The sequence below is a fragment of the Asterias amurensis genome, chromosome 13, assembly GCF_032118995.1.
Source record: "Asterias amurensis chromosome 13, ASM3211899v1".
In the NCBI taxonomy this organism is placed as follows: domain Eukaryota; kingdom Metazoa; phylum Echinodermata; class Asteroidea; order Forcipulatida; family Asteriidae; genus Asterias; species Asterias amurensis.
Window position 1 is genome coordinate 5,746,065 of NC_092660.1, and position 26,274 is coordinate 5,772,338.

The 26,274-nt window shown below is 39.3% G+C and overlaps 1 protein-coding gene across 3 annotated transcripts in view; it reads right to left on the minus strand.

Annotated features, from left to right (window-relative positions):
- Window positions 1-25,557, minus strand: part of LOC139945707 (uncharacterized) — a 58,518-nt gene extending 32,961 nt beyond the window's left edge. For 2 of the 3 annotated variants that reach the window (XR_011787165.1, XR_011787166.1), the window contains exons 1-6: window positions 25,363-25,557; window positions 18,999-19,121; window positions 3,894-3,958; window positions 1,732-1,844; window positions 1,196-1,264; window positions 452-592 (exon numbers count right to left, since the gene is read on the minus strand). Coding sequence is in view for 1 of the 3 variants with exons in the window: in XM_071943053.1 (XP_071799154.1) it covers window positions 452-592; window positions 1,196-1,264; window positions 1,732-1,844; window positions 3,894-3,958; window positions 18,999-19,078 (468 nt within the window). In the remaining 2 variants the exon portion in view is untranslated. The remainder of the gene's footprint in view (window positions 1-451; window positions 593-1,195; window positions 1,265-1,731; window positions 1,845-3,893; window positions 3,959-18,998; window positions 19,122-25,362) is intronic. The other variant, XM_071943053.1, reaches the window with a different exon arrangement.
- Window positions 25,558-26,274: the final 717 nt, after the last annotated feature.

Consider the following 26,274-nt stretch of genomic DNA (forward strand, 5'->3'; position numbering starts at 1 on the left):
AACATTGGTGTCGTGTCTTGGCAGAGCAGTCTAGTTCATCAGCGGACCCAAGCACCAGTGTTGTCAACAGCAGAGTATGGGGGAAAATTCTGGTCATGACAGCCTCCCTACGTTGGCTGTCTCCCTACAAATAAATATTTTTGTCCGGGTGCCAGTCAGAGGCCATACAACCATTAACTGCCCAGTAGCCAGGGATCACACCCAAGTTTCAGTACAACCTGGGAAGCGGCAGCCAGAGATCACCTTGAGGGATGCAACTTTTTAATCTTAATTATCAAGTAAAAAAACTCAAGGGACTCTAATTGGGTGTGTAATTTGTTGTGGTTATATTTAGGGATAGAAATACATAATAATAACATAATAACTTCATCTTAGCAGAAAAAAAAAACAAAGCAGAAACTGGAGCTGACAATAATTCTAGACACATTATAACTACTTAAGCATATCTTACCCAGGGGCTGTCCATGTTTATGGGCAGTTGCAGTGGCGTATCGGAGATGACTTTGTGAATGCTGTTTCGCACCTTGCGGCGATATTCCACAACATCTGCAAGAGGTGGCCACTTGAAGCTGCCCCCCATCCGATAGTTCTCCTGCATTTTAAAAGAGGACAAATTTAGTGTTTTATGTTACCCTGAGAATGTCCTGCTTTAACTTTGAAGAAAAGCTCACCTTCACAAACTTTACACGAATCTTGGATGTACTTGACATGGTTTCCTGTTACCTGTTTGTCTTGATTGATCATCGATCAATCGATCGATTGATTGATTGATTGATTGATGATTGATTGATTGATTGATTGATTGATTGATTGATTGATTGATTGGTTGTTTGAATTTATTCGGATGAAAACATGTCAAAATACATACGAATTAAGAAAAGACAAGGACATAAGATTAACCAAAATAGAACACAAGAAAAAAAAGACAGCATCATGTCTGCAGTGCTGAACCACTACCAGGACTACCAACTGTAACGTCACTACCAACTACGACGCATAGACTTTTCCACGGGGCGTAAGATTCTTTACTACAAAAACTCAACTGCATCTTTCCAAATTGAGCTTCTCCGTGCAAGTGATGTATCCCCAAACCCAGGCCTAACTGGCTGTACTGTTTCAGACTCACATAATCACAATAAAATGTTAAATTAAATTTGTTTAGTGACTAGCCAGCTGAACCAAATAACCAACTCACCGTATCATCCCATGACTGTTCATCTACTCCAGTCTCAAACATGGTCTCAAAGTATAAATCCAAGTGCCCCTGGAAGTAAAAACAAAAACACATTGTTAATTTCTTTAGAGACGATTCAGAAACGGCCAATATTTCTTTTCTTGATGTGTAATTATGTACTGGTCGTCTACTTTGTAGTACAATGTATGTCTAAGTTTTTTGTGTGTAAGTTTGTTCAATTAAAGGAGTTGTGTCGTAATAATCAAAGAGGCCATAATCATAATGAAAAGGGTGCACACGTGCAGTAACTTGAACCAACATTCAGCTGCTGACAACACCACAGCTTGGGTCTGGTGAACTGAACGCTCGGCTAAGACACGCCAGTGCTAATTCGGACACTGTTGAGGTCTTAACCACATCTTGTCTCATGCCAGATACTTCATGCAGACATTGCAGGCCACTGGCTCCATGCCCCCTGGTCATTGCCCTTGTGCTCTTGAGATGCTCATGGGTAGGATGCGATTTACCGAGTGGCAATTTAAAGTAACTACACTTACCTCAACAAGACCAGCAAGCATCATCTTATTCCAGTAGACCACAGCGGTGTGAGTGTAGTAGAAGATGAGAGGTAGACGAAGACGATCGGGACACTTGTAGAATGCATCCTCGGCTGCGATAGTTATAAAATTGAATCAAGGTTCATTAGCCAGGATATGGTAAAAGGGTGTCCACATTTTCTGAAAATTTATAAACTGGGTGTCCAAATTGTTTACTAACAAGTAAATAACAGATAAAACAGTGTGTTCAAATTTAAAACAGGGATTCCAAAAGACACACAGAAAACAGACACCCCTCTGGTTTTGGTTTACACTGCATTGTAAATTGAATGTCTAACACAATCATGACTAGTGAATTTGAATCATAACCCACTTGTTGGGGCATTTTCCATTTAAAAATAAAGCCCTAAAGATGTGCATTAAAGGCAGTAGACACTATTGGTAATTACTCAAAATAATTATCATCATAAAACCTTTCTTGATTACGAGTAATGGGGAGAGGTTGATGGTATAAAACATTGTGAGAAACAGCTCCCTCTGAAGTGTCGTAGTTTTCGAGAAAGAAGTAATTTTCCATGAATTTGATTTTGAGACCTCAAGTTTAGAATTTGAGGTCTCAAAATCAAGCATCAGAAAACACACAACTTTGTGTAACAATGGTGTTTTTCTTTCATTATTATCTCGCAAAGTTGACCACCAATTGAGCTCAAATTTTCACAGGTTTGTTATTTTATGCATATGTAGAGATACAACAACTGTGAAGACTAGTCTTTTACAACTACCAATAGTGTCCACTGTCTTTAAATGAAGGTTTTCAGCATTTTTTAAATTTAATTTCATTGCGATGGTATTTGTGGTGAAGCTAAGGACTCACACAGAAAAGGGAACATAATCACTGTAGACGGAAGGAAGTTTCAGTTGTACATTTAAGTGGGGAAAAAACCTAGATTCAATGGGAAATCCATGCAGTCACTGTAGTGCCCCTGGCTTGAATCGAACACCCGGGTCCTAGATGTGGAAGGTGAAAAAAGTTGACCCAACCACCCATTTCATTAAAACTTAAAGAGATTCTGCCTGTTGACTAGAAACAATTTTTTTCTCTCACTTTTAATCATGTTAATTAAAAGGCAAGAATTTATTTAGAATCATGAGCCAAAACGATTGGACTTGTATAATGTAGCCCAGGGATGTGATGGGATGACGATAATTTTCTTAAAAATCTTAGCGCAAAGCGCAAAAACTTGAATGAAGCTTGAATACTAACATTTATCTTTGGTTTTACAGGCCCTACTCTGCAATCTGGGGTGTTACCTCAATTTCTTTTAGAATTTGATCTTAAAAAGATAAATTAATATAAACAGACTTTCTTGTTTTTTAAGGCAAAACAAAAACGACTTCCGTTCAAAAATGGAATCACATCCCTCTGTTAGCCAGATGTAAAATCAGCCTTGAATTTACCAGGAAGATTTAAAAAAAAAAAAAAAAAAAAACTGCTGTGGATTTGAATGCTATCCCAGTGGATTGTAATAAAGTGAATGATTACCATTTTTAAACAGTCTGACACAAAAGAGCAGCACATACATAATGGACATTGTGTACTAACCAACAACTAACCCAAAGAGGGACCCTATTCCTTGCCATCAGAACTTGTGTCCGAATCATTGGACCATTTGGCTCCAACATACACAGTACCCTGGACATAGTAACGGATTTTCTTACAGTCATTGAAGAAGAATCACAGCAGAACCAAGGGAGTAAATAAAACCATTTATAAGGATTAGATAAAGAAGAATAGTTTGTGTTGGTTGACCTCTGTGGTGAGAATCAGGGGTCAATTTCACAAAGAGTTACATGTTGGTAACTTAAGACTAGTCCTAAGAGATATCAAAAACGTATCGCTAGTCTTAAGTTAGGATAAGTAGCTCGTCCTAACTCGAGATTAGACAAGTCTTAATAACTCTTTGTGAAATCCACCACTTTGTTTTATCCTTACGTCCTGTGATGGGAACTACAACTGGGCAAAGGGACAGGGGTAGCAAGACAGCCTTGATCAAGGCTTTTGTTGAGTGAACAACTTAAAGTGGATCACATCGTGCAGGGTCCAGAAAGTGCATTTTGGAAAGTGGGCCCTGGGAGTAAGGTAGTTAGTGACGGCAACTTACAAGCAAGTGTCGTGAACAGGCTCTCATTGATGTTGAAGGAGTTCTCAAAATACTCCAATATTTGTCTGGAAAAATAAAAAGGGGAAAAAAACAAAATAAGATTATTTCAGAAATATTTTATGTAAACTACATGAAAGTTCTCAAAATAGAAATCTCAACAGAAAAAATAGTTCCTATTTCACACTGCTCTATTCCACGGGGCAACCCTGGGGATCAGCCTGTTCACACTTGGATCACTTTTATCCCTGATACACCCCAGCAAATAGGCAATATCCCGGGGAGTAGCAACCCCATGCTCTGGAGTATGGAACACTGTGGAATAGGGAACATGGCGGGGACAGTGTTAAAGGGCACTAGGGTGATATCACAAAGTGTTAAGGCTAGTCTTATCTCAAGTTAGGACGAGTTACTCATCCTAACTTAGGACTAGCCATACGTTTTTAATATCTCCTAGGACCAGGGTCAGAGGGTTGTAGCTAGACCAATTTTAGTGGTGGGCAATAAATCAAATTTGGAAGTCCAGGACCGCCCACCATGGCTACAACACAGTAATCAAGCAAAATCGAGCAAAATCATGTGATTCTTACAAAAAGAATGCACACTGAATGTGCACCCTAAAGAATATGGGGGAAAAAACGGAAAACCGTTGTCCGGATTTTAGGCCAGCACAACAAATGTTAAAAGGCTTTCAAAAATAAACGGCAGCGTAGACAAAACATTCACAGAAACATAGGCCACAATTCTTACATTGTAACAATGTGTTGTGCATCCTCATTTTTAAGACAATTTGTAGCTTTCCTTAGCGTAATTCTACAAGCGCGATGCGCCCTCGTCGGCCAGACTGCCCGGCATATCATCACAAAAATACACGTCCACACACACACAACCCAAACAACGTTCGTTGTGTTGGAAAACCATGTGCGCTAAGTCTTGTCTCAAGGTGTTGGCTTTTTAGTAAAGCGCCCTCTCTTGGTACAATGGAACAACGGCATTGAAGACATGTATATTGGACATCGCGCTAGACGAAAAACTAACAACAACGGCTCCAATGAAAGACCACACGGAGCATTTTACGCTAACATTAACGACAAATGTACTGCTTGGAAAACAAGACGAATAACAAAACAAGACGGATAAATAATTGATACATCTTATCATTCAAAATATTAATAAATCATAGACCTTATCGCAAATACCAATGCGCAAGCGCAGACTGTTGAATGAGGTGCATTGTGGGATAGATATGAATCAAGTTTTGCTACCAGCAAGACCACAATGCACCTAATTCCAAGCTTTACGCGCGCGCCCCAGTATTTGCGAAAAGGTCTATTGAATTTAGTTAACAATGTACATGTTTTTGAGGAAATGCGTAATAAAGGATGAGTAATTCGTAATCCGTAACACGGCTCGTATTTCCGTAATGATTACGCCTAAATCGGAATGGTTGACAGGTATGTATGGTCGAGTCGCGAGTACTGTTTTTCAACTACTTGGATAATTGTGCAGCCACGACTACAACAAAAATAGTCGCGAATACCTGCTTAGTGAACCAATTGTGTCGCCCATGACTATTCACGACAATATATTTTACTTACGAACCCCAATCAGACATCATTGTCACAATTCGTCAATCTTTTGGCCAGGCTTAGTAATCTAGTGAGCAGTTTTCTGTTTTTCAGAGGTGATAATGTCTATTGGAGACAAACAGCTCAGCCCTTCTACAGATGGCAAAGAAGCCTAACACAAAAAAACAACTTTCAGAGAGACAAAGTGCAGTTTTGATTTGAAGCTTTTTTTTTACAAACTGACAAAAGAGTGGGACAAAGGTTTAAAAAGAGGCTGAGATACGGTAATACTTCTCAGATTCAAATTTGGGGGCATAAAGTCAAGACTTACATTTTTACATAAAGTATAACCACTTGAAAGATTTCTCAAATTGCTTAACTGAAATCTACTGCAGGCTTCTAACCAATAATTTGTAATGATATTTAATCATTTTAAGAGTGATTACCATTCACCTTAAGAGTGATTAACATTGACCTTCCCTTTAAAGGCACTGGGGTCGATTTCACAAAGGTAGTCCTAACTTAGGACTAGTCCTAAGCAATGCTAAGAGATAGGACTGATCCTAAGTTAGGACCAGTAACTCATCCTAACTTAGGACTGGTCCTATCTCTTAGCATTGCTTAGGACTAGTCCTAAATTAGGACTACCTTTGTGAAATCCACCCCTGGACACCTTTGGTAACTTTCAAAGACCCAGGGCTGTATGCTTCGTTTTTTAAAGGGCAAGGGCACTAAGGCATTTTCTCTTTGGCAAAGGGCACCCTATGAGGAAATTGTAAATTTCTACTAGAGCATTTCAAGGGCACCAAGGCAATGGCAAGGGGCAACGAAGGCAATCGCCTCCGTTGCCTCCGTGAAGTATCAGGCCTGAAGACCAGTATTCTCACTTGGCGTATCCCCCATGCATTAAATAACAAATTTTGACTCAGTTTATATGCAATTTGTCATTGATTATTAGAGAAAAACAACCTTGTAACCAGGTTTGTGTACTTTTTTCAGATGCCTAAAAAAAAGGCTTCAGTGTTGTAATACTTGAGTGAGAAATTACCTCTTTCTTAAAAACTATTACTTCAGGGAGCCTCTTTCTCGCAATCTTTTAGGCTACAGCTCTCCATGGCTTGTTACCATGGAGGTACAAGATGTAAGTTCTTATGCCAATAATTGCTTTGAGTAATTGCCTTTAAGAAGGCCCTGGACAATATTCTGCAAGTCATCACAGTTTAAATCCCCTACCAATAAACACCAACCAGGACATGCAAGAGTTGAATGGCCACTTAGCTTTGTGGGTAACAAAAGGTTCACATGCCCTTTCAGTCTATTGTTGTGCAACCTGGAGTGGATCGAAACATGTACAATTTGCTTTTGGGGGTTGTTATGAAGTCATGGCCCACTATTTAACCAATGTTTACAAATATTTGTGGTTTTTTTTTCTAATTTGTTTTAATTTGGGATTATAGGCTACAGAAGAACAAAGCAATATCAATGCAGATATTTTAGTATCAGTAGTTACAGGGAACGATTTTGTTTCAGCTATTTTGCATAGCAAGAAATTTAAGACTGAACATTTTGTACAAACTGAATACCTCAGCTGAGGTCTCAATTTTTTTTTTCAAATATTTTCGTGAGAAATTACTGCTTTCTCAAAAACTATATTACTTCTTCGGAGGGAGTCGTTTCTCACAATGTTTCATAGTATCATCAGCTCTCCTTTTTTGCTTGATACCAAGTTTTTATGCTGCCCAATTTTTTTGAGTAATTACCAATACTTGTCCACTGCCTTTTAAATACACGTAACACAAATATCACGGCCGGTGTCGCTGTCTCAGATGTCCTGCGTGCTAAAAGATCCGGGTGACGTCACCGGGACCACTACCTTAGCTTATAGGATCGTGATTAACTGTACTACCGCGGAGTCAGCTCTTAAATAATTGGTCTCAACGTTTTGACTAGCTAGTCATCTTTTGTTATCGTACGAGATGCTTTTTCGACTGGCAACCCAAAACCCTCTATTGGCTTTCAGCTGAGTCTTCTTCGTAATTTCCGCTCCTCAAACACTTTATTATGTGATTACTTTTTTTCAGCAATACTGTCGTAGACGCTCCACTCGTTCACCACACGATTTACTTGTGGACGCCGCCATGACAACTACGAGCTCGAGCAAAACAGTCGACTCAGCACGGCATTAAAAACGACTACTTTTGCTTGCTGTGTGCAGGTATGGCATGACATAATACTACCATATTTGGTAATCTGGATCTTTTAGCACGCTGGACATCTGAGACCTCCACACCGGGACTCAAACCTGATGTTTTTATCCCCTTGGCCTCGACGCGCCAACGGGTACAAAAGTAGATGTTTTGTTCACTATGTTGGACTGCTCAGACCAGACTGTACACTGTAAATATATTTGATAAGGGCATGAAGGGATCAGACACATCACAGTAATCAGAGTCCAGTAGTTACCATTCAGTTGGACTTTGTTAGAGCCATGGGGCTCAACATTTACACTGGACCATAGGCCCAAGGGCAGTGATTTTAGCACTGGGCCAAACAAACAAACCAGAACAATGGTCTTGTGTTTTTCTATTGAATAACTTTTTATATCAACACTTCACAATGGTTACAAAATGATGTTGTAATGTTGACTTTAATAATGATAATAATAATAATTAGAGATTTATAAAGGGCACATATCTATCTGCCTTAAGTGGCAACCAAGGCGCACAAGAACATACTAGAAACAGTAATTCAACGAAATAATGAAAAGTATGGAAATGACTTTGAGTCAGACAAGTTTTGTGTCATGTTTTGAACAGGGCTTAAATATGGGGAGAAAGTCCACAAGACAAAAGGGCCTGTACGAAAAACATTGTTTACTGTCCAGACCATAACTTTGACGACCAATTGAGCCCAAATTTTCACAGGTTTGTTATTTTGTGCTTTTAAAATAACAAAATCTCATTAAAAAAGTAGGGCCTATGTTATTTGATGTATGTTGGGATACACAAAGTGAGAAAATTTGTCTTTGACAACTACCAAAGGTGTACAGTGTCTTTAAAGGGTTGTTATGAAGCCCTGAAAGTGTTCAGATGTGTTCGCATTTTTAAAAAATAACAGGCGCTTAAAGGGATGCTGCAGTGAATTAAAAAAAAAGTTAATTTTGCTGTCATTTATTTCTGATATATGTATTGAACATCAATAAAATGTGTTTTGTTTTTTCCCCGACATATCTCACTTGCGTAATTAGCGAATAAGTCATGCCCCCCCCTTTTGTGGATTGTTACCGCCCCCTACCATCGACGTCACATCGGGAATTCAAACATATCATTGGCCAAAAGCGTCTGGTTCCCCTAATCTCTTGTAAACCATTTTTAAAATACTTGCGCATTTAATAACAAATTTAAAAAAACATTTCAGGTTTAAAAAGTCATGTTTAATCGTTTAAACTATTTAAAAAAACACTGCAGCCACCCTTTAATACATTGTTCTTATAAGATCATCATAAAAAGTTAATTTAATCGCCCTTCTGATTAGTTGAGTAAATATTGAATCAATGATACCTTTTAAACCACATGGCTGATTAAAACTAAAATTCAACAAAATCTTATGTCTCTTCTTGTCTGATAATGAATATATAATCAGGCCTTGACATAAGCCACAGCACCAACAGCAATAGCCTTTTGTTAAGGCCCTTCAAAGCTTGGAGAGCTTCCCGTGTGTGGTCTTCCGTTGCAGTCGCTTGGGACCGCAGCTCTACGAAGTTGTCCAAGCTACAAAGGCTTTCGTTATATTCAAATTTCTTTATATTTGTTGTTTCCGTAATTTATATTTTATTGACAGCTACATGTATTTAACTAAAATGCCCCGCACTCCCAATCATGACACAGCCCCAATCATGACACACCCCCATCCACACCCATGGTATTATATAACACACACTACAACAAGTGTGTAAACATGTACTTTGTATCAGGGATCTCCTGATGTCAGATAATGTAAAAGGCCCCCCCCCCCAACTTCTCCCATCCCCCAATCATGACCCCCCCCCCCCCCCCATCTACACCCATGGTATCATATAACAAACACTTAAAGCCAGTGGACCTTTTCGGTACAGACAAAAAAATAAAAGATCACAGATTTACAAATAACTTACAGGGTTTACACAAGGTCGTGGTGAAAGACTTCTCTTGAAATATCATTCCATGAAATGCTTTACTTTTTGAGAAAACAGTAAAACAATATCAATTCTCGTTAGCGAGAATTACGGATTTATTTTAAACACATGTCATGACACGGCGAAACGCGCGGGTACAAGGGTGGGTTTTCTCGTTATTTTTTCCCGACTCCGATGACCGATTGAGCCTAAATTTTCACAGGTTTGTTATTTTATATAGAAGTTGTGATACCAGAGTGTGAGCCTTGAACAATACTGTTTACCGAAAGTGTCCAATGGCTTTAAAACACTTGTGTATGTACTTTGTATCAGGGATCTCCTGATGTTAGATGTTGTAAAAGGCCCCCCCCCCATCCCCCAATCATGACACACCCCCACCCACACCCCCAATTCATGACACACCCCCATCCACACCTACAGTGTATGGTATACAAATATTGACTACATCGAGTGCTATGGTTAAAACTACAGCTCCCGAGGTGGATCAGGGGATCACCGAGGGAGTAGAAGTTTTAACCATGGAATATTTCTACCTCCTTGTTTTAATAACAAATTTAAAAAAACATTTCAGGTTTAAAAAGTCATGTTTAATCATTTAAACTATTTAAAAAAACACTGCAGCCACCCTTTAATACATTGTTCTTATAAGATCATCATAAAAAGTTAATTTAATCGCCCTTCTGATTAGTCGAGTAAATATTGAATCAATGATACCTTTTAAACCACGTGGCTGATTAAAACTAAAATTCAACAAAATCTTATGTCTCTTCTTGTCTGATAATGAATATATAATCAGGCCTCGACATAAGCCACAGCACCAACAGCAATAGCCTTTTGTTAAGGCCCTTTAAAGCTTGGAGAGCTTCCCGTGTGTGGTCTTCCGTTGCAGTCGCTTGGGACCGCAGCTCTACGAAGTTGTCCAAGCTACAAAGGCTTTCGTTATATTCAAATTTCTTTATATTTGTTGTTTCCGTAATTTATATTTTATTGACAGCTACATGTATTTAACTAAAATGCCCCGCACTCCCAATCATGACACAGCCCCAATCATGACACACCCCCATCCACACCCATGGTATTATATAACACACACTACAACAAGTGTGTAAACATGTACTTTGTATCAGGGATCTCCTGATGTCAGATAATGTAAAAGGCCCCCCCCCCAACTTCTCCCATCCCCCAATCATGACCCCCCCCCCCCCATCTACACCCATGGTATTATATAACAAACACTTAAAGCCTGTGGACCTTTTCGGTACAGACAAAAAAATAAAAGATCACAGATTTACAAATAACTTACAGGGTTTACACAAGGTCGTGGTGAAAGACTTCTCTTGAAATATTATTCCATGAAATGCTTTACTTTTTGAGAAAACAGTAAAACAATATCAATTCTCGTTAGCGAGAATTACGGATTTATTTTAAACACATGTCATGACACGACGAAACGCGCGGGTACAAGGGTGGGTTTTCTCGTTATTTTTTCCCGACTCCGATGACCGATTGAGCCTAAATTTTCACAGGTTTGTTATTTTATATAGAAGTTGTGATACCAGAGTGTGAGCCTTGAACAATACTGTTTACCGAAAGTGTCCAATGGCTTTAAAACACTTGTGTATGTACTTTGTATCAGGGATCTCCTGATGTTAGATGTTGTAAAAGGCCCCCCCCCCATCCCCCAATCATGACACACCCCCACCCACACCCCCAATTCATGACACACCCCCATCCACACCTACAGTGTATGGTATACAAATATTGACTACATCGAGTGCTATGGTTAAAACTACAGCTCCCGAGGTGGATCAGGGGATCACCGAGGGAGTAGAAGTTTTAACCATGGAATATTTCTACCTCCTTGTTTTAACCATAGCACGACTTAAATAAAGCAGCCAATATTTGTTTTATAACACCCCAACAGACAATTTATCATCTTCGTACACGTAACGTTCGTACGCGCCTTTCAGACACACAGATGCACAACTGATTGGGTTGGAGGTGGGTAAAAAGATGTCTGGGTACTGCACGCGGTGTGATAGTCGTCAGACTATCACACGGCAAATGACACTATTACACAGCAAACGATGACACTATACATGTAACACGGCCGCCGTCTAGTAAAACTAAGACATATCATGTGACGCACTCTTAAACCAATGAAAAGGCAAAATATTTGTACAAGGTGTTATAATATTATATAACACACACTTAAACCTTTGTGTAGACATGTACTTATCATGGATCTCCAAACATCCAATATATTGTCATCAATTTTGGGGACAGCTTCCATTGGTTTTGTACATCCAGTACTTTCTGCTCAGGGACCTTCACCCCTGTTGTCCATTGGATTTAAATGTTTGTACCTACCCACACACACACCCCTCTCTTTATCAATAGGCCCAAAAGCTGTGACACAGTGTGTTCACTGAATGATTACATAACATTCAGATTACTTTTTACAAACATTGTATAGTCGACAGATTATTGATACCCGGTCCTACATGTAGCTCTACCAAGTACTGCACAATAACTTCCCTTCATGTCAACACACTTGCCAAGCCAATCAGGTTCTTTCCTCCATGGTTACATAATGCCAGACCCCCATCACAGTTACCTCTACATTCTACAATGTAACTCCAACGAACTAAGCAACATCCCTCAGTAACCCCCCCCCCCCCACCCCAAAAAAACACACAAAACAAAAACTAAATAATAATAAATGAGTTGTTAAATTTGCACCAGAGATATTCTGGTTTTACCCATTTACATTGATGTGTGTTGTGCACTGTAGAGTAGACTCAGTACTTTCCCAGAGTTCCCCCGTAATGAGTACCTGCCTTGCATCCTTAAAGCCATTGGATACTTTAGGAACAGAAAAAAAATTAAAAGTTCACAGATTTACAAATAACTTACAGGGTTTACAGAAGGTGACGGTGAAAGACTTCTCTTAAAATATTATTCCATGAAATGCTTTACTTTTTGAGAAAACATTAAAACAATATCAATTCTCGATATATAGAGATTTACGGATTTAATTCAAACACATGTCATGACACGGCGAAACGTGCAGAAACAAAGGTGGGTTTTCCCGTTATTTTCTCCAGACTCCGATGACTAATTGAGCCTAAATTTTCACAGATTTGTTATTTTGAAGTTGTGATACACGAAGTGTTGGCCTCTGACAATACTGTTTACGATTTTGTACACCCTCGAGGGCAAATGGCACCCTCGGCTTCGCCTCGGGTTCCATTTTCCCCCTCGAGTGTACAAATCGCCATGGACCCCATCACAGCGTGCAAAAACTCACTGTATAATAACCATTCCGTAACCTCAATGTTATCCATGATATAACAAAGTACAAGTAACAGAGCTTATAAAAGGGTCTCTACGGGTATAAATAGGTCTCAATGAAATAGGATTGATCATGCACACACTGTTTTGTGGTGTGACAAAGCACAAATATATGACTTGACAAATTATGACATCGCCATGACTGAGCAGCTTTCAAACTTGTTGCAAACCTTTGACCCACCTTCACTTGTCAGCAGTTTTTATATAAACTAGCGGGATGCCGCGCTTCGCGCGGCACCCCGCTAGGATATAAAAATCCTTTACACAAATATTTCGAAATGTGGGTGAGGGTGTTATACGCCTCTCTCAATATTTATGCATGGCGTCATAATTCTAACCCAAAATGAAGCTATTTCGCACGTCCACCACTACTTGCAGTGGCTGTACCCACCTCGTTTTGGGTTAGACGACGTACCTTGAAACTATAAGGCTCCCCCGTGATCCTTATAGGGGTCTAATATGTTGGGCCTCCCTAACGTTACACGTTTTTCAAATCAGCGTTGATAGGTGAAACTGACCGTTAGCCAGCAATAACTAAAGTTTTTTTGTACTACACTACCAAAACTTTCTCCACACACTCAATATACATTCATAATGCTTGCATTTCCTTTTTAAAAAACATCGTCAAAAATGACATTTTTACGTCCCACGATACATAGCGTTGCTACAGCACTATAAGTAAAGCGAGTTTTTGGAACATGCTGTGTGCCACAAATCTAATTTATCTACTGTTTTTTTTTCGGGGGGGGGGGGCGGGGGTGGTAAGAGCGTAGGCCTCTTTTTAGTTTATTCTCATCTGAATTGGTCTTGTAAACTTTCTGGTCAATAGGCTGCATGTATAACGGGAGCACTTAACGTGAACGTCAAAAAAGTGTTTTGCAGGCAGAGATGCCAAGTCCAGAGGCTAGCTATGTGTGAGATTTTTCAAAGCTCAACCCCCATCCCCCCGGAAAAAAAATTGCCAGTTTAAGAAGGCCTTTTTAAATCGCCGCCCAACCTTTTTTTTTTTTTTTTTTTTAATAAATAAATAAAACAATGTGAAATTTAATTGTGGACAAAAAGTGTTTCAAAATGCATCAAAAGCCTCCTCAGAATAATTAAAACTCACTTGAGGTACACAGGAGATGTTGATGGTTAATGTGGAGGTTCGATTGTGTCAGATTATATCCTTCCAAACTTGAAAAAAATAGACTAAAAATGATGTCCAAAATCTATCGCTCACTTCTTCTGCCTGTTGTTTTCGCTAGTGGAGCGCATTTCAACGAATTTGCTAAAAGAGTCGGAACAAACTTGTGCGCAATAAGCGTTTTGCGCTCTGCCGAATTTGAGCTGAACCTACTGGATGAGCAAACGCGTGCGCAATCTGCAATTTTGCGCTCTGTTTGTACAAATTTTGTACAAAAAATGTCGTTAATTTTTTTCCCGATCTCGCCCCAATAATGGTTGATGTGCGTGTGAGCGTGAGACAGAGCCCAAATGCGTGAGTCTCACGCCTAATGCGTGAGACTTGGCAGGTCTGGTTTTGTTTTATTGTCACTTTGGGCTTATTGCATCTCGCGAAATTTGAACGACAAACGACACAATTTCTGACCGCGTTCATGTTCACGCTGCTCTAGGAACAAACCTCCATACATCCCATATCTCTGGAACCCTATATCGTACAAACTAAATAAAAACGATAAACTCGTCCCCACTCCTTAATTTTCTCTAACTTATTTCACTTTCAGAAAGCATGTCAAGTCATGTTTAGGGTTTGTTACGTCCAGTTTGGGTCAATAGACAAACTCCTAAAAATGTACCCCATTCAGCCTCACGAGGTCTCTTTTGTTAATATTATCTCCATCAGTAACCAACCCGACGGGCCGATGGCTAAATTAATCTTCATAATGGATTTGGCAAAATGTACATTCTGAGACCTGACCGACACACTGCTCTAACCAATTTTGTGAATGGACTTATTCAAAAGGAAACTTAATGTCGTTTTGCTTAACAACTTTGACCAAATGCAAAGCAAAGTTCTTTTTTTTACAGCTTCAAAACAGCCTTTGACGTGTGTGTATAAGTTTCACCATAGAGTAAGGAATGGTTTCACAATTCTACCGCCATGGTTAAACTCTGAAACTGCAACATTATACCTCCATGAACAGACCGTATTCTAAAACGGTATTCATGTACCCATTTGAGTTTACTGGCAAAAGGTCCAAGGTCGCCACCCACTGTCAACCTAAAGTGGTCCCACAGCGACCTTCTTCACCAAGCAACAGGTGGCCTGTCTCAAACCAGACAACACACCACTCACAATACACTGACCAGAATGGCTCTTTGTGTAAGGCCCCCCCCCCACCCCCAAAATGTTATTAATTGTAAAGTTCCCTTAGACACCTTCCAACCTATAGCCGGCCCTACCCAATGTTTCCAAATTATTAAGCTTCCGTTTGATCCCATCCTTGTTCATCATGATAATTCTCATGCCGTTTGGAAGTGAATGCTTTTTTATAAATATTCTCCATTTAATCTTTTCAACAAATGAGTCACCCGCAGAAGGATTTCTAGGAAGTCTGATAACAACGTCGACCAGTGGTTGACACATGGTCACCTGCGAAACATCAATCTACGGTACTTAATCCATTCAATGCAAATTCGGTCAAATTCGTGAGATTGGTTTCGGATTTGTCCTGGCACCCAGCCTCTTCGACCCTTTCGACCCTGCGCGGCAATGAATGAACCAATCCGGAGAACCATGCTTAGTACAACACGAAAGTAACCTGACCAAAAAGGGCGGATCGAATGGCGGGTGGGCGTTCAAGGGGCAATGAATCAACCAATCCGGAGCACCATCTGCGAAACACTGTCCAATGAGTCGCCTGTCAGAAAGATTTCTAGGAAGTCTGGTAACAACATCGACCAGTGGTTGACGCACGGTCGCCGCCCAAACTTCCTCCAATCACATGACTTGTAAGTGCGAGTTTGGATCCGGGTTTTGCAGACTTGCAACCCGACGTCTGAAACCACACAAACGTATTGAATTCCACACAAACAACCATGTTGGATTCCACAAGGATGCCATACCACTGGACCTTCTAATTTTCAATCCAAGATGGCGCAGGTTACGCTTTTAATAGTATAGATGTATTCTCACAAAAGGTGGGCTCTATTGCCTGGGATTCAATACAGGGTTTGCCCTTAACATTGCAGTAATTGTAGCAAGCACTGAAGCAGGACCTGTTAAAGCCATTGGACCCTTTCGGTAAACAGTGTTGTCCAAGGCCCACACTTTTTGTACCACAACTTCTATATCAAATAACAAACCTGTGAAAATTTAGGCTCAATCGGTCATGACATGTGTTTAAAATAAATCCGTAATTCTCGTTAACGAGAATTTATACTGTTTTGATTACCGCTGGGCGAATAGTGAAATTTTGTTATTCGGATACCGCTGGCCAACTATCCGAAATTAACCGGATACTCGAATAATTTTTTTTCGCCACGAGAGGGCGCTATTTAAAAAAAAATATATAAAAAATATTATTTTTTTGCCAATAGAGGGCGCTGTTCATTTGTGAATGAGATCTTATGGGCGGATTGATATTAGTTTTAGACAGTGTCACTCGGTTCATTCATAAAAATGACCGGATCTAATTTAAAGATGGCGATTTGCTTTTTCTTTTGATCGGACTTGACTCTACGTGAAGGAAAACTTGTGTAATCTTTGGACAAATTACGTCAGAAATGTCATTGTTTTAACTCTTCACGGAGGTGAGCAGCGTTAAATACTTAATTTATACTGTTTTATGCTGTCTTAACAGAAGTTTCATAAGGATTCAGACGAAACATTTATAGTCGTTGTCGCCCGACGTCCGCGGATATTCGGATAGTTAAAGAATATCCGGTTACTCGGTTGTTATTACAGAATTATCCGGTTTGTACAGCGGTATTTGCGCCCTATGCGGATATCCGGTTAAGAAAAAAAAGGCATTCGCGGTTACGGATAGGAAAACCTATTCGCCATTAACCGGATATTCGAATAATTCGCCCAGGCCTAGTTTTGATGTTTTCTCAAAAAGTAAAGAATTTCATGGAATAATATTTCAAGAGAAGTCTTTCACCATTGCCTTCTGTAAACCCTGTAAGTTATTTGTAAATCTGTAAACTTTTTTTTTTTTTCTGAACCGAAAGGGTCCAATGGCTTTAACCTACATGTTGTACATACGTACATTTCACTAGTCCACCAGCTTTTCCCACATTTCACATTTTGAAACACTATTGGCAATTGTCAAAGACTAGTCTTCACAGTTGGTGTATCTCAACAATATGCATAACATAACAAACCTGTGAAAATTTGAGCTCAATCAGTTGTCAAAGTTGCGAGATAATAATGAAACCAAAAACACCTTTGTCACACGAAGTTGTGTGCTTTCTGATGCTTGATTTCGAGACCTCAAATTCTAAACTTGAGGTCTCAAAATCAAATTCGTGGAAAATTACTTCTTTCTCAAAAATTACCTCACTTCAGAGGGAGCTGTTTCTCTAAATGTTTTATACTATCAACCTATCCCCATTACTCGTAATCAAGAAAGGTTTATTTTGAGTAATTACCAATAGTGTCCACTGCCTTTAAATGCTGTCCAACATTGAACTAGACAGCCAGACCACTTGTTTGCTCCAAGAGAGCATTTGGCCAGCAGCCACTGTAAAGGGAAACCACTAGGCCCAGGATGTGGAACTTCCCCCAACCTGGACGCCGTGCCACATTCCAGATAAAACTGGTGGCTAATTTTCCGGTCAGGACGGTTAGTTTCCCCATGTCATTACATGGAATTCCAAGTGTGAACGCTGGTAAGTTTCACCTAACTGAATGTTAACCACAGTCTTGGTAGCCTAAAACATAAGTCCAATGCCAAAACAGCTTAAAGGCATCGGACACTATTGGTTATTACTCAAAATAATTATTAGCATAAAACCTTTCTTGATTATGAGTAATGGGGAGAGGTTGATAGTATAAAACATTGTGAGAAACAGCTCCCTCTGAAGAGACGTAGTTTTTTAGAAAGAAAGTAATTTTCCATGAATTTGATTTCGAGACCTCAAGTTTAGAATTTGAGGTCCCGAAATCAAGCATCTAAAAGCACACAACTTCGTGTGACAAGGGTGTTTTTTTTCTTTCATAGTTATCTCGCAACTCCGACTACCAATCAAGCTCAAATATTTGAGGTAAACGGAAAACCACGCAATTTCGAGCGATACTTGTGTGGACCATTATATTCTACTTTTAAAATATCTTTTTAATCAGATATGCATTTTATAACAAACGGTTACAAACGCTTTTCAAAGACCAACTCGGCTGATCCAAGGCAACGCATTCCTTTCAATGGAGAGCTAACATTTTCTTTTCTTTTTTAATGTCAAAAGTTGCACCAATAGTTGCTTGCTCATAAATGACAATAACAAAACATCAACACCGGCTGTTAGAACCCTGGATTAATTAATAACATTCCAAACATGAACAATTCACCAGTACAAACTAAAATTTGAACCGGAAGACAAGGTCAAAGTGGGGTCATAACTGTGAAGCATTTACGCAGTTTTTAAAGACCTTTCCGATGATGTATTGATTGTAAATCAAAAATTAAGTTTTTTTGAAATAATAAACTTTGAATTGGTATATCTCGACAACTGACTCAGATGACGTCATCGTGACGTAACAACTTGTGTATCATCTACTGATCATTGTCCACCTGCATGCCAAGTTTCAACTTATTGCAAGCTTCGCAACTATGTTTTTTCTTGCGGACAAACTTCGGGGAGAAGAATATTAAAGATGAAAAAAAAAGCTGTTCAGGCTGTTGCCCGTACACCTAAAAAAACGAACAATAACAAAAGGTGTTCAGAGCTACATGTATGCTCTGCTCCGAACACCTAATTATAAAAAAATAATGGGGAAACGTATCCATAATCAAAGAGATTTTCAACTTTGTTCGTCAGAATATACAATGCAAAGATTTGTAAACTTACTCTTTGGTGCAGCTGTTGAGGTCCAATGGCTTCATGGACCTCAGGGAGTACTTCCCAGTTAAGATGTTCAGCGGGTCCATCCTGACGATTGGTTATATATTTAAGTCACTCGCTGGGGGTCTTCTGCAAGAACAATCCAAATGACAAATTTAACATCCTGGAAACGAACAACTATGCCAAGGTTTTTGATCATTGAAGTCACTAAAACTAAAAGAGTCAACACGAAATGTCAAGTAATTCATGAAGCGCACCCCATACATGTTGTATACGTCATCCTTTATTATGCCCAATTATGTACATGTATACTGCACGCTCCAAAATAAGGGTGGTGTCTGGAGTCATCGGAGTTGTTTAGAAGCTTTTAAGGACAATTTGTCTTGTGTATTTTAATTTTGTTGCAATCCCATCAACAATTCGGGGGGTTTCAGGTTTTAAAATGAGCATTATAGGCCTAACTGGTTTATTCTAGATGATTTGTGCACATTGACCGAAATGTGCGCAAGTTAAAGTTGGTGTCTGAAATCATCAGAGTTCTTTAGAAGTTTTCAGGGACGATTTTTTTTTTTTTTTTTTTTTGCAATCCCAACAACATCTTTGGGGTTTCAGTTTTGAAGACTTGTAATATGTGTAATTGTACATAACTGGGTTATTCTTGATGATTTGTGCGCATCGACCAAAATTTGAGCGTAACGGCACACAATCCAGACACATCGACCCGACTCACTAGCTAGAGCCCTGATGTAGGCCTACCTGTTACAGATTAGGATATGGCCAGCATATTGACAGGCCCTAACCACTGAGTGATACGTACTTAAAATGGAATGGGTGCCACTTTTCATTCATCAAGGCCAAAAGCAGTCATATAACTTACTACTATCAGACTTTGATATTTATATAACAAGTAACACTATTATTCAGCAGTTTTTAGTGACAGGACAAAAAACCTTTGAGGTCAACATGCAGACACTGATAATGATCTGCACTGACAGCATGCAAGGTATAATTCAAAAGCTGACTGGGTAGACTATTTAAATGCTCAAGCGACACAATACTGATGTACACAATACTATTATTCACAGCTTGTGACAGACAAAAATATTTTCTATAGAGCTATAGCTCTGTTGCTCTGTAAAGAACCAACCATAGAGCTATTATGTAGCTCTATTGCCTCTGTGAAGAACCAACCAGCTATATAGCTCTGTTGCTTCTGTGAAGAACCAACCAGCTATAGCTCTGTTGCTTCTGTGAAGAACCATCCAGCTATAGCTCTGTTGCTTCTGTGAAGAACCAACCAGCTACATGTATAATAGCTCTGTTGCTTCTGTGAAGAACCAACCATGAGAGCTACATGTATAGCTCTGTTACTTCTGTGAAGAACCAACCAGCTTTAGCTCTGTTGCTTCTGTGAAGAACCAACCATAAAGGTATAGATCTGTTGCTTCTGTGAAGAACCAACCATAGAGCTATAGATCTGTTATTCTGTTGCCTCTGTGAAGAACCAACCATAGAGCTATAGCTCTATTGCCTCTGTGAAGAACCAACCAGCTATAGCTCTGTTGCCTCTGTCAAGAACCAACCATAGAGCTACATAATATAGCTCTATTCTCTATTACCTCTGTGAAGAACCAACCAGCTACAGCTCTGTTGCTTCTGTGAGGAACCATCCAGCTATAGCTCTGTTGCTTCTGTGAAGAACCAATCATAGAGCTACATGTATAGATATTGCCTTTGTGAAGAACCAACCAGAAGAACCAATCATAGAGCTACATGTATAAATATTGCCTTTGTGAAGAACCAACCATCATAGAGCTAAAGCCCTTTTGCCTCTGTTAAGAACCATAGCCTGTTGCCTAGCCTGTGTAAAAAACTATAGTTATAGCTCTGTTGCCTCTGTGAAGAACCACAGAGCTTTAATATAGCCCTATGAAAGAACTATCTTAACAGGCTGCAAGTCTAGTCTTTCCATAAGAATTTTGATTGGGAAAGAAAAACTATCTTTGTTGTAAAGGGTTTTTATTTTAACTAAACTATTATAACAATTAAAGGAACACGTTACCTTAGATCGGGGGTGTTGGTCTTTGAAAATGGTTTGCAACCGTTTGACATAAAATGCATGGGTAGAAAGATGTTGTAAAAGTAGAATACAATGATCCACACAAACATGCCTCGAAATTGCACGGTTTTCCTTTTACCTCGTCGACTACATTTGTAACACGGTCGGCCATTTATGGGGGTCCATAAAAGGCCAACCGTGTTAGTTCGCACAGTAAAAGGAAAACCACGCAATTTTGAAGCAAATTTGTGTGGATCATTGTATTTTACTTTTAAAACATCTTTCCATACATGCATTTTATAAACAACGGTTACAAATGCTTTTTATAGACCAACTAGTCCGGTCCAAGGCAACGTGTTCCTTTAATCAATCATTTAGAGTTGTGATGAGAGAGCTACGTGTAGAGGTGTCAATACTTCTAAGCATCATCATAATCATTTGTCATGTTGGTCACAAATGAAACTGTCTTCTCCAGAAGACGATCAGAGCATACTGATCGAAACGTCGAGTTAACCCAACGGTTCTTTTCAGAACCACCCCAACTCATTTAGAGATTGTTATTACATGGTGTTACCGCAAACTCTTCTATATCTGATCTCCAACATGCAAAGTTTCAAATCCTACGAAACTGTTGTAAACAAAAAAACAATACTTTATAACTAAAAGCAAAAGTACATCATCATTGTTTGGAAATGAGTTAATAAATTAAAGTTAGGTCTGTATTTCAATCAATCTACATACCAGCAAACCAAACCAAACCACGCCTACATTTAATTGTGTTTGTTTTTTAGGCCTACTGCAAACAAAAGCTTCTCGCGTGATCAAATCACAAAAAAAATTCAACCTACAGCCAAATCATTCCAAGGTTTGAATATGAGAAACAATTCATACATGAATCCTTTCTCAGACTTCTAAGGGCTGGCGTCGGTTTGTGTTGGCTGTGGAAGAGATGTGGTTGGCACCCACTGTCACCCTGCTAAACGTGGACAGATTCGACGTTCGTTCAAAAACACCCTGCCTTTTTTTGCTGTTTTTTTATATTTTATTCTAAGCAAATCAACACTGTTACTTCCATAGCCTCATTCAAAGATTATTTGCAAACCAGACTACGAGAATATATTTTGAATACCACTGTGCCCTTTGCAACCATGCCAAGTTCATCTATGAGAAAATCATGACATCGATAATCACCAACTCGACTGCAGAATGGCAGAGTCCCATCAACCGTGAAGGTACATGTAATAGAACTACCAGGATTCATGTAATAGAACTAACAGGATTGCGGGCGAACAAAAACCTTTTGTACTGTATTTTCTGGAAAGATTCATGATGGAAAACTACTGACATGTGCAAAGGCCCATCCGTAGTTACCGGGCGATCCTTTGTTAATAATACCACAATAAATAAAAACTTAACCGAGCACTAAATTTCAGGGGAGCCCTTTTTTTGCATCAAATCCTGTTTTTTTTTTTTTTTACAATAAGAAAATTAGACATGAGTCATGTTTTTATTTTTTTATTTTACATACAATTTTTGACTGTCAGTCATGCAAATAAAAACAGGTAGGTTGCGCAGTTTTTAGTAGCCCTAACAAAGGGAGAGGTGGTGTTTACTAGTCCGTAGCAGTTTGTATTGATTAGACAATATACGCTGAGGGGAGCCAGTGTTTAAAAGGGCAAGCGCTATAACGGTAAAGGGCGAGCGCTATAACAATAAAGGGCGAGCGCTTTACGGTGAAGGCCTATTTATACCACGATACAGGGTATAGCATTTAAGTGCCTTGCAGCACCTTTTTTTATCGAGTCTAAAACCCTTGAATTGACAAAAACGATCTTTGAAAAGTAAAACATGAAATTTTTGCTGCAGCAAACCGAAATTCAGCCTTGCCTTCTTAAACAGGAAATAAGGGCAGGTTTGCCAATAAACATTTTCTTCCCTTGAAGTAAACTAACAGGCTGGTTTGAATTGACCTCTAGAGGTTGATCCTTCTCTATGGTATTACATGATCCCTTAATTCATGCTTTTGGTTTTATTTTTTTTTAAGTTGCTCTTTGTTTTATTTTGGTTTTTGAGGGTTTTTAGTCCATTCTATGTTTTTTGTTTTTAAATTGTTGTCTGTTCATTCTATATTGCTACGGTGTTTTGTTGTTGGTGTAGTTTTTTCTAAATAATCTGGTTTTGCTTGTGTTTTAAAGGCAGTGGACACTATTGGTAATTGCTCAAAATAATTATTATCATAAAACCTTTCTTGGTGCCGAGTAATGGGTAGAGGTTGATGGTATAAAACTTTGTGAGAAACGGCTCCCTCTGAAGTGCCATAGTTTTAGAGAAAGAAGACATTTTCCACGAATTTGATTTCGAGACCTCAGACTTAGACTTTGAGGTCTATAAATCAACCATCTAAACATACACAACTTCGTATGACAAGGGTGTTTTTTCTTTCATTATTATCTCGCAACTTCGATGACCGATTGAGCTGAAATTTGTACAGGTTTGTTATTTTATGCATATGTTGAGATACACCAACTGTGAAGGCTAGTCTTTGACAATTACTAATAGTGTCCACTGCCTTTAATGTTTTCTTGTGTGACTTTAAATGTTTCAGTGCGATCTCCTTTTTATGTATTTTTTATATTTTTCTTTGGCAGGGGTCTGGTTTTACACATCTTTTGATGAAAGTTTTTATACTTTTGTTTTAACCTTTAAGACAGCCCCTGTACAACTTGAAACTATTGTGTATGTCTCGAGATTTAAAAATAAAATAAAAATAAATAAATAAATAAATGAGCGGGTTTGCTCTCATGCATTAGACAAAGGTCCTTGCTTTATGCCCAGTCAACACTCATACTCATAGGCCTACTAACTATTAACTAGTCTATGTTTGTATCATTGCGGCCCGCTAGGGGCTATTTAACACAGTAAAAACAAATCTACCTGAACAACTTATAATCGTAACAAGTGTAACAAAATGACCGACTGGCAACCCCGAACAAAGATATTGGCAAAATAGGGACACCGCCAATATAGGGCTAGATAGCTCAGTTGGTAGAGCGCAGGCACGTTAATCCGGAGGTCATTGGTCAGATCCCACTCAAGTCAATTCTTTGTTCAACCCCAACAATCATTTAAAATAAATAGAAAAAAGCCAGCAAGTGCAATAATTGATTGTGCAATAATATGCATTGTACAATTATTAAAATAAATTTATAGGCCTAAGTATAATTTGTTCTTAGAGCCAGTGTTGTAGCCACGCCAGTGTTGTAGCCACTGTGGGCGGTGCCCGGGCGGGCCTGCCCAGAACTAACAAATTTTGCCCAGCACTCTAAGCAAAATACGCTGTGTGCTGCCCAGCAAAGATTTCCCCCAGGTTGCACTTCAGCAATGACTCCATCATAGGGGCCAATCTAAATACAAATAATGTTGTTGAACCACTCAATCTGTGATCTAAATTAGATTTAGAGCCCATCACTAAGACTAGTCTAGCTACAACACTGTTTAGAGCATTAAAAGTAATTTCAATTATCAGAGCTGCTTTATAATGTTTAAATCAAGACTAATTGCATTGTTAAAAGACACTATGGTTGAAAAGAGAAGAAAAACACAGGAGCCTGAAATGAACTTAAGAGCGAAGAACCATCCCAACAATATCTTGTTTTCATTTGAAATGTAATAACTACATGTTTTATAGTTAACATAATTTTACAGAACATACAAAACTAAATGTTTCGAGAGAAAACAATATAAAGCCAACTGCCACCCATTATAAAACCAAATAATATAAAGTCTTATGCATATGCAGAGCATTCGTGTAGGTGGATACAGATATTTTGTTCCACGACGATGTAGCTTCACCGGTATGCCCGTCCGGACATGCCGGACCATGGCCGGCGGACGGACTCTACCGTGAACATGGCTGATTAGACGGCGGCTAGCCCCTCTGGGAACTCGCTGCTGCCTGCGGTGATCGGTGGACGTTGCATGCACTTCGTGCAAAGCGGAGGTGTGAAGTTGAAATGTTTCAGGTCTTATAATGTTTACATTCTTCCAGTAAACCAAGGAAGGTTATCACTGATATTTTTTTACATTAGGACAGGACCAGTTGATACACACTGCATTGTGTAAAAATCGCAAAAAAATTCAAAGAGAAGGCCATGCGCTGGACTCCCTCCGCTTCTTGACTTGTTGGATGATCGAGGAAGATCGCACTATCTGCTATTTTCAATCGGGGCATTCTTTTGCTATTAATTTGTATTATTATTTTCATTAGGAGATTAGAATTTATAGCAACGATTCCTCTGTAATAATACTTACAAATCAGAGACAGCCGTGTGCTTCCGTCCACTTATCAACGATTCTGGTTAATGACCTATAGCTAGCTAGCTAGCTAGCTCTGGAAAAGGAAGCAGAATACAAAAACAAAATTTGCATATCATCAAAGATAGGCCTACTATCAAAATGGGGGGCAGGTACGGTACGTGGGTGAAGTGTGTACAATGTGCACGCACTGCTGGTGCAGGTCCTTGCTAGGTCATGTGTGTGCGCGGTGCCGGTCGACGTCGCGGTGCACGTGCGGCACGGTGACCGGTGCTAAAAAAATGATCGGTGTTATGAAACGTCAAAGTATGGAACGCCAAAACTTCATAATAATATTATGCAGTGTAAGTAATTGATCGGTCTTTGGCATCCAACATGATCGCGCTCATCATACCCTTAGACTGGCCACTGTATTATTTTCCCCGCAAGAATAAAGACAGGTACAGTTGCTTTAATCAGAAACAGTCATGGTTGGCGTAGTGGTGTCTTGTCTCGCCTTCCACAGCCCAGTTCGAATCCTATCGGGAGAACTATGTGGATTGGGTTTTTCAGGGCCTAGGTTACTTGACTTCGTCACCCAGAGAACAATTCTCTGTGGTTTTTCCTCCCATCACTTCTCAAACTGAAATTTCTTCATTGTCTTCACACCTTGTCAAGATGCTGAAAAGGCTTTGACAAGTATTATCACAGATGTAGATGCATGTAGATTGGATCATTTCATTGGATAAACTTGCACTGACAAGAGCTTTTCACATGTGCTTTGATTGGTCATTTGAAACATGGGCGTGACACGCGAGCTTGCATCTGTGCTTGTAAGACAGTTTCTTCAATCATATTGGTCGAGAGCAAGTGCCACATATCACGCGATACGCGCGACGCGCACAGTATCTCCTAAGGAGTTGTTTACCC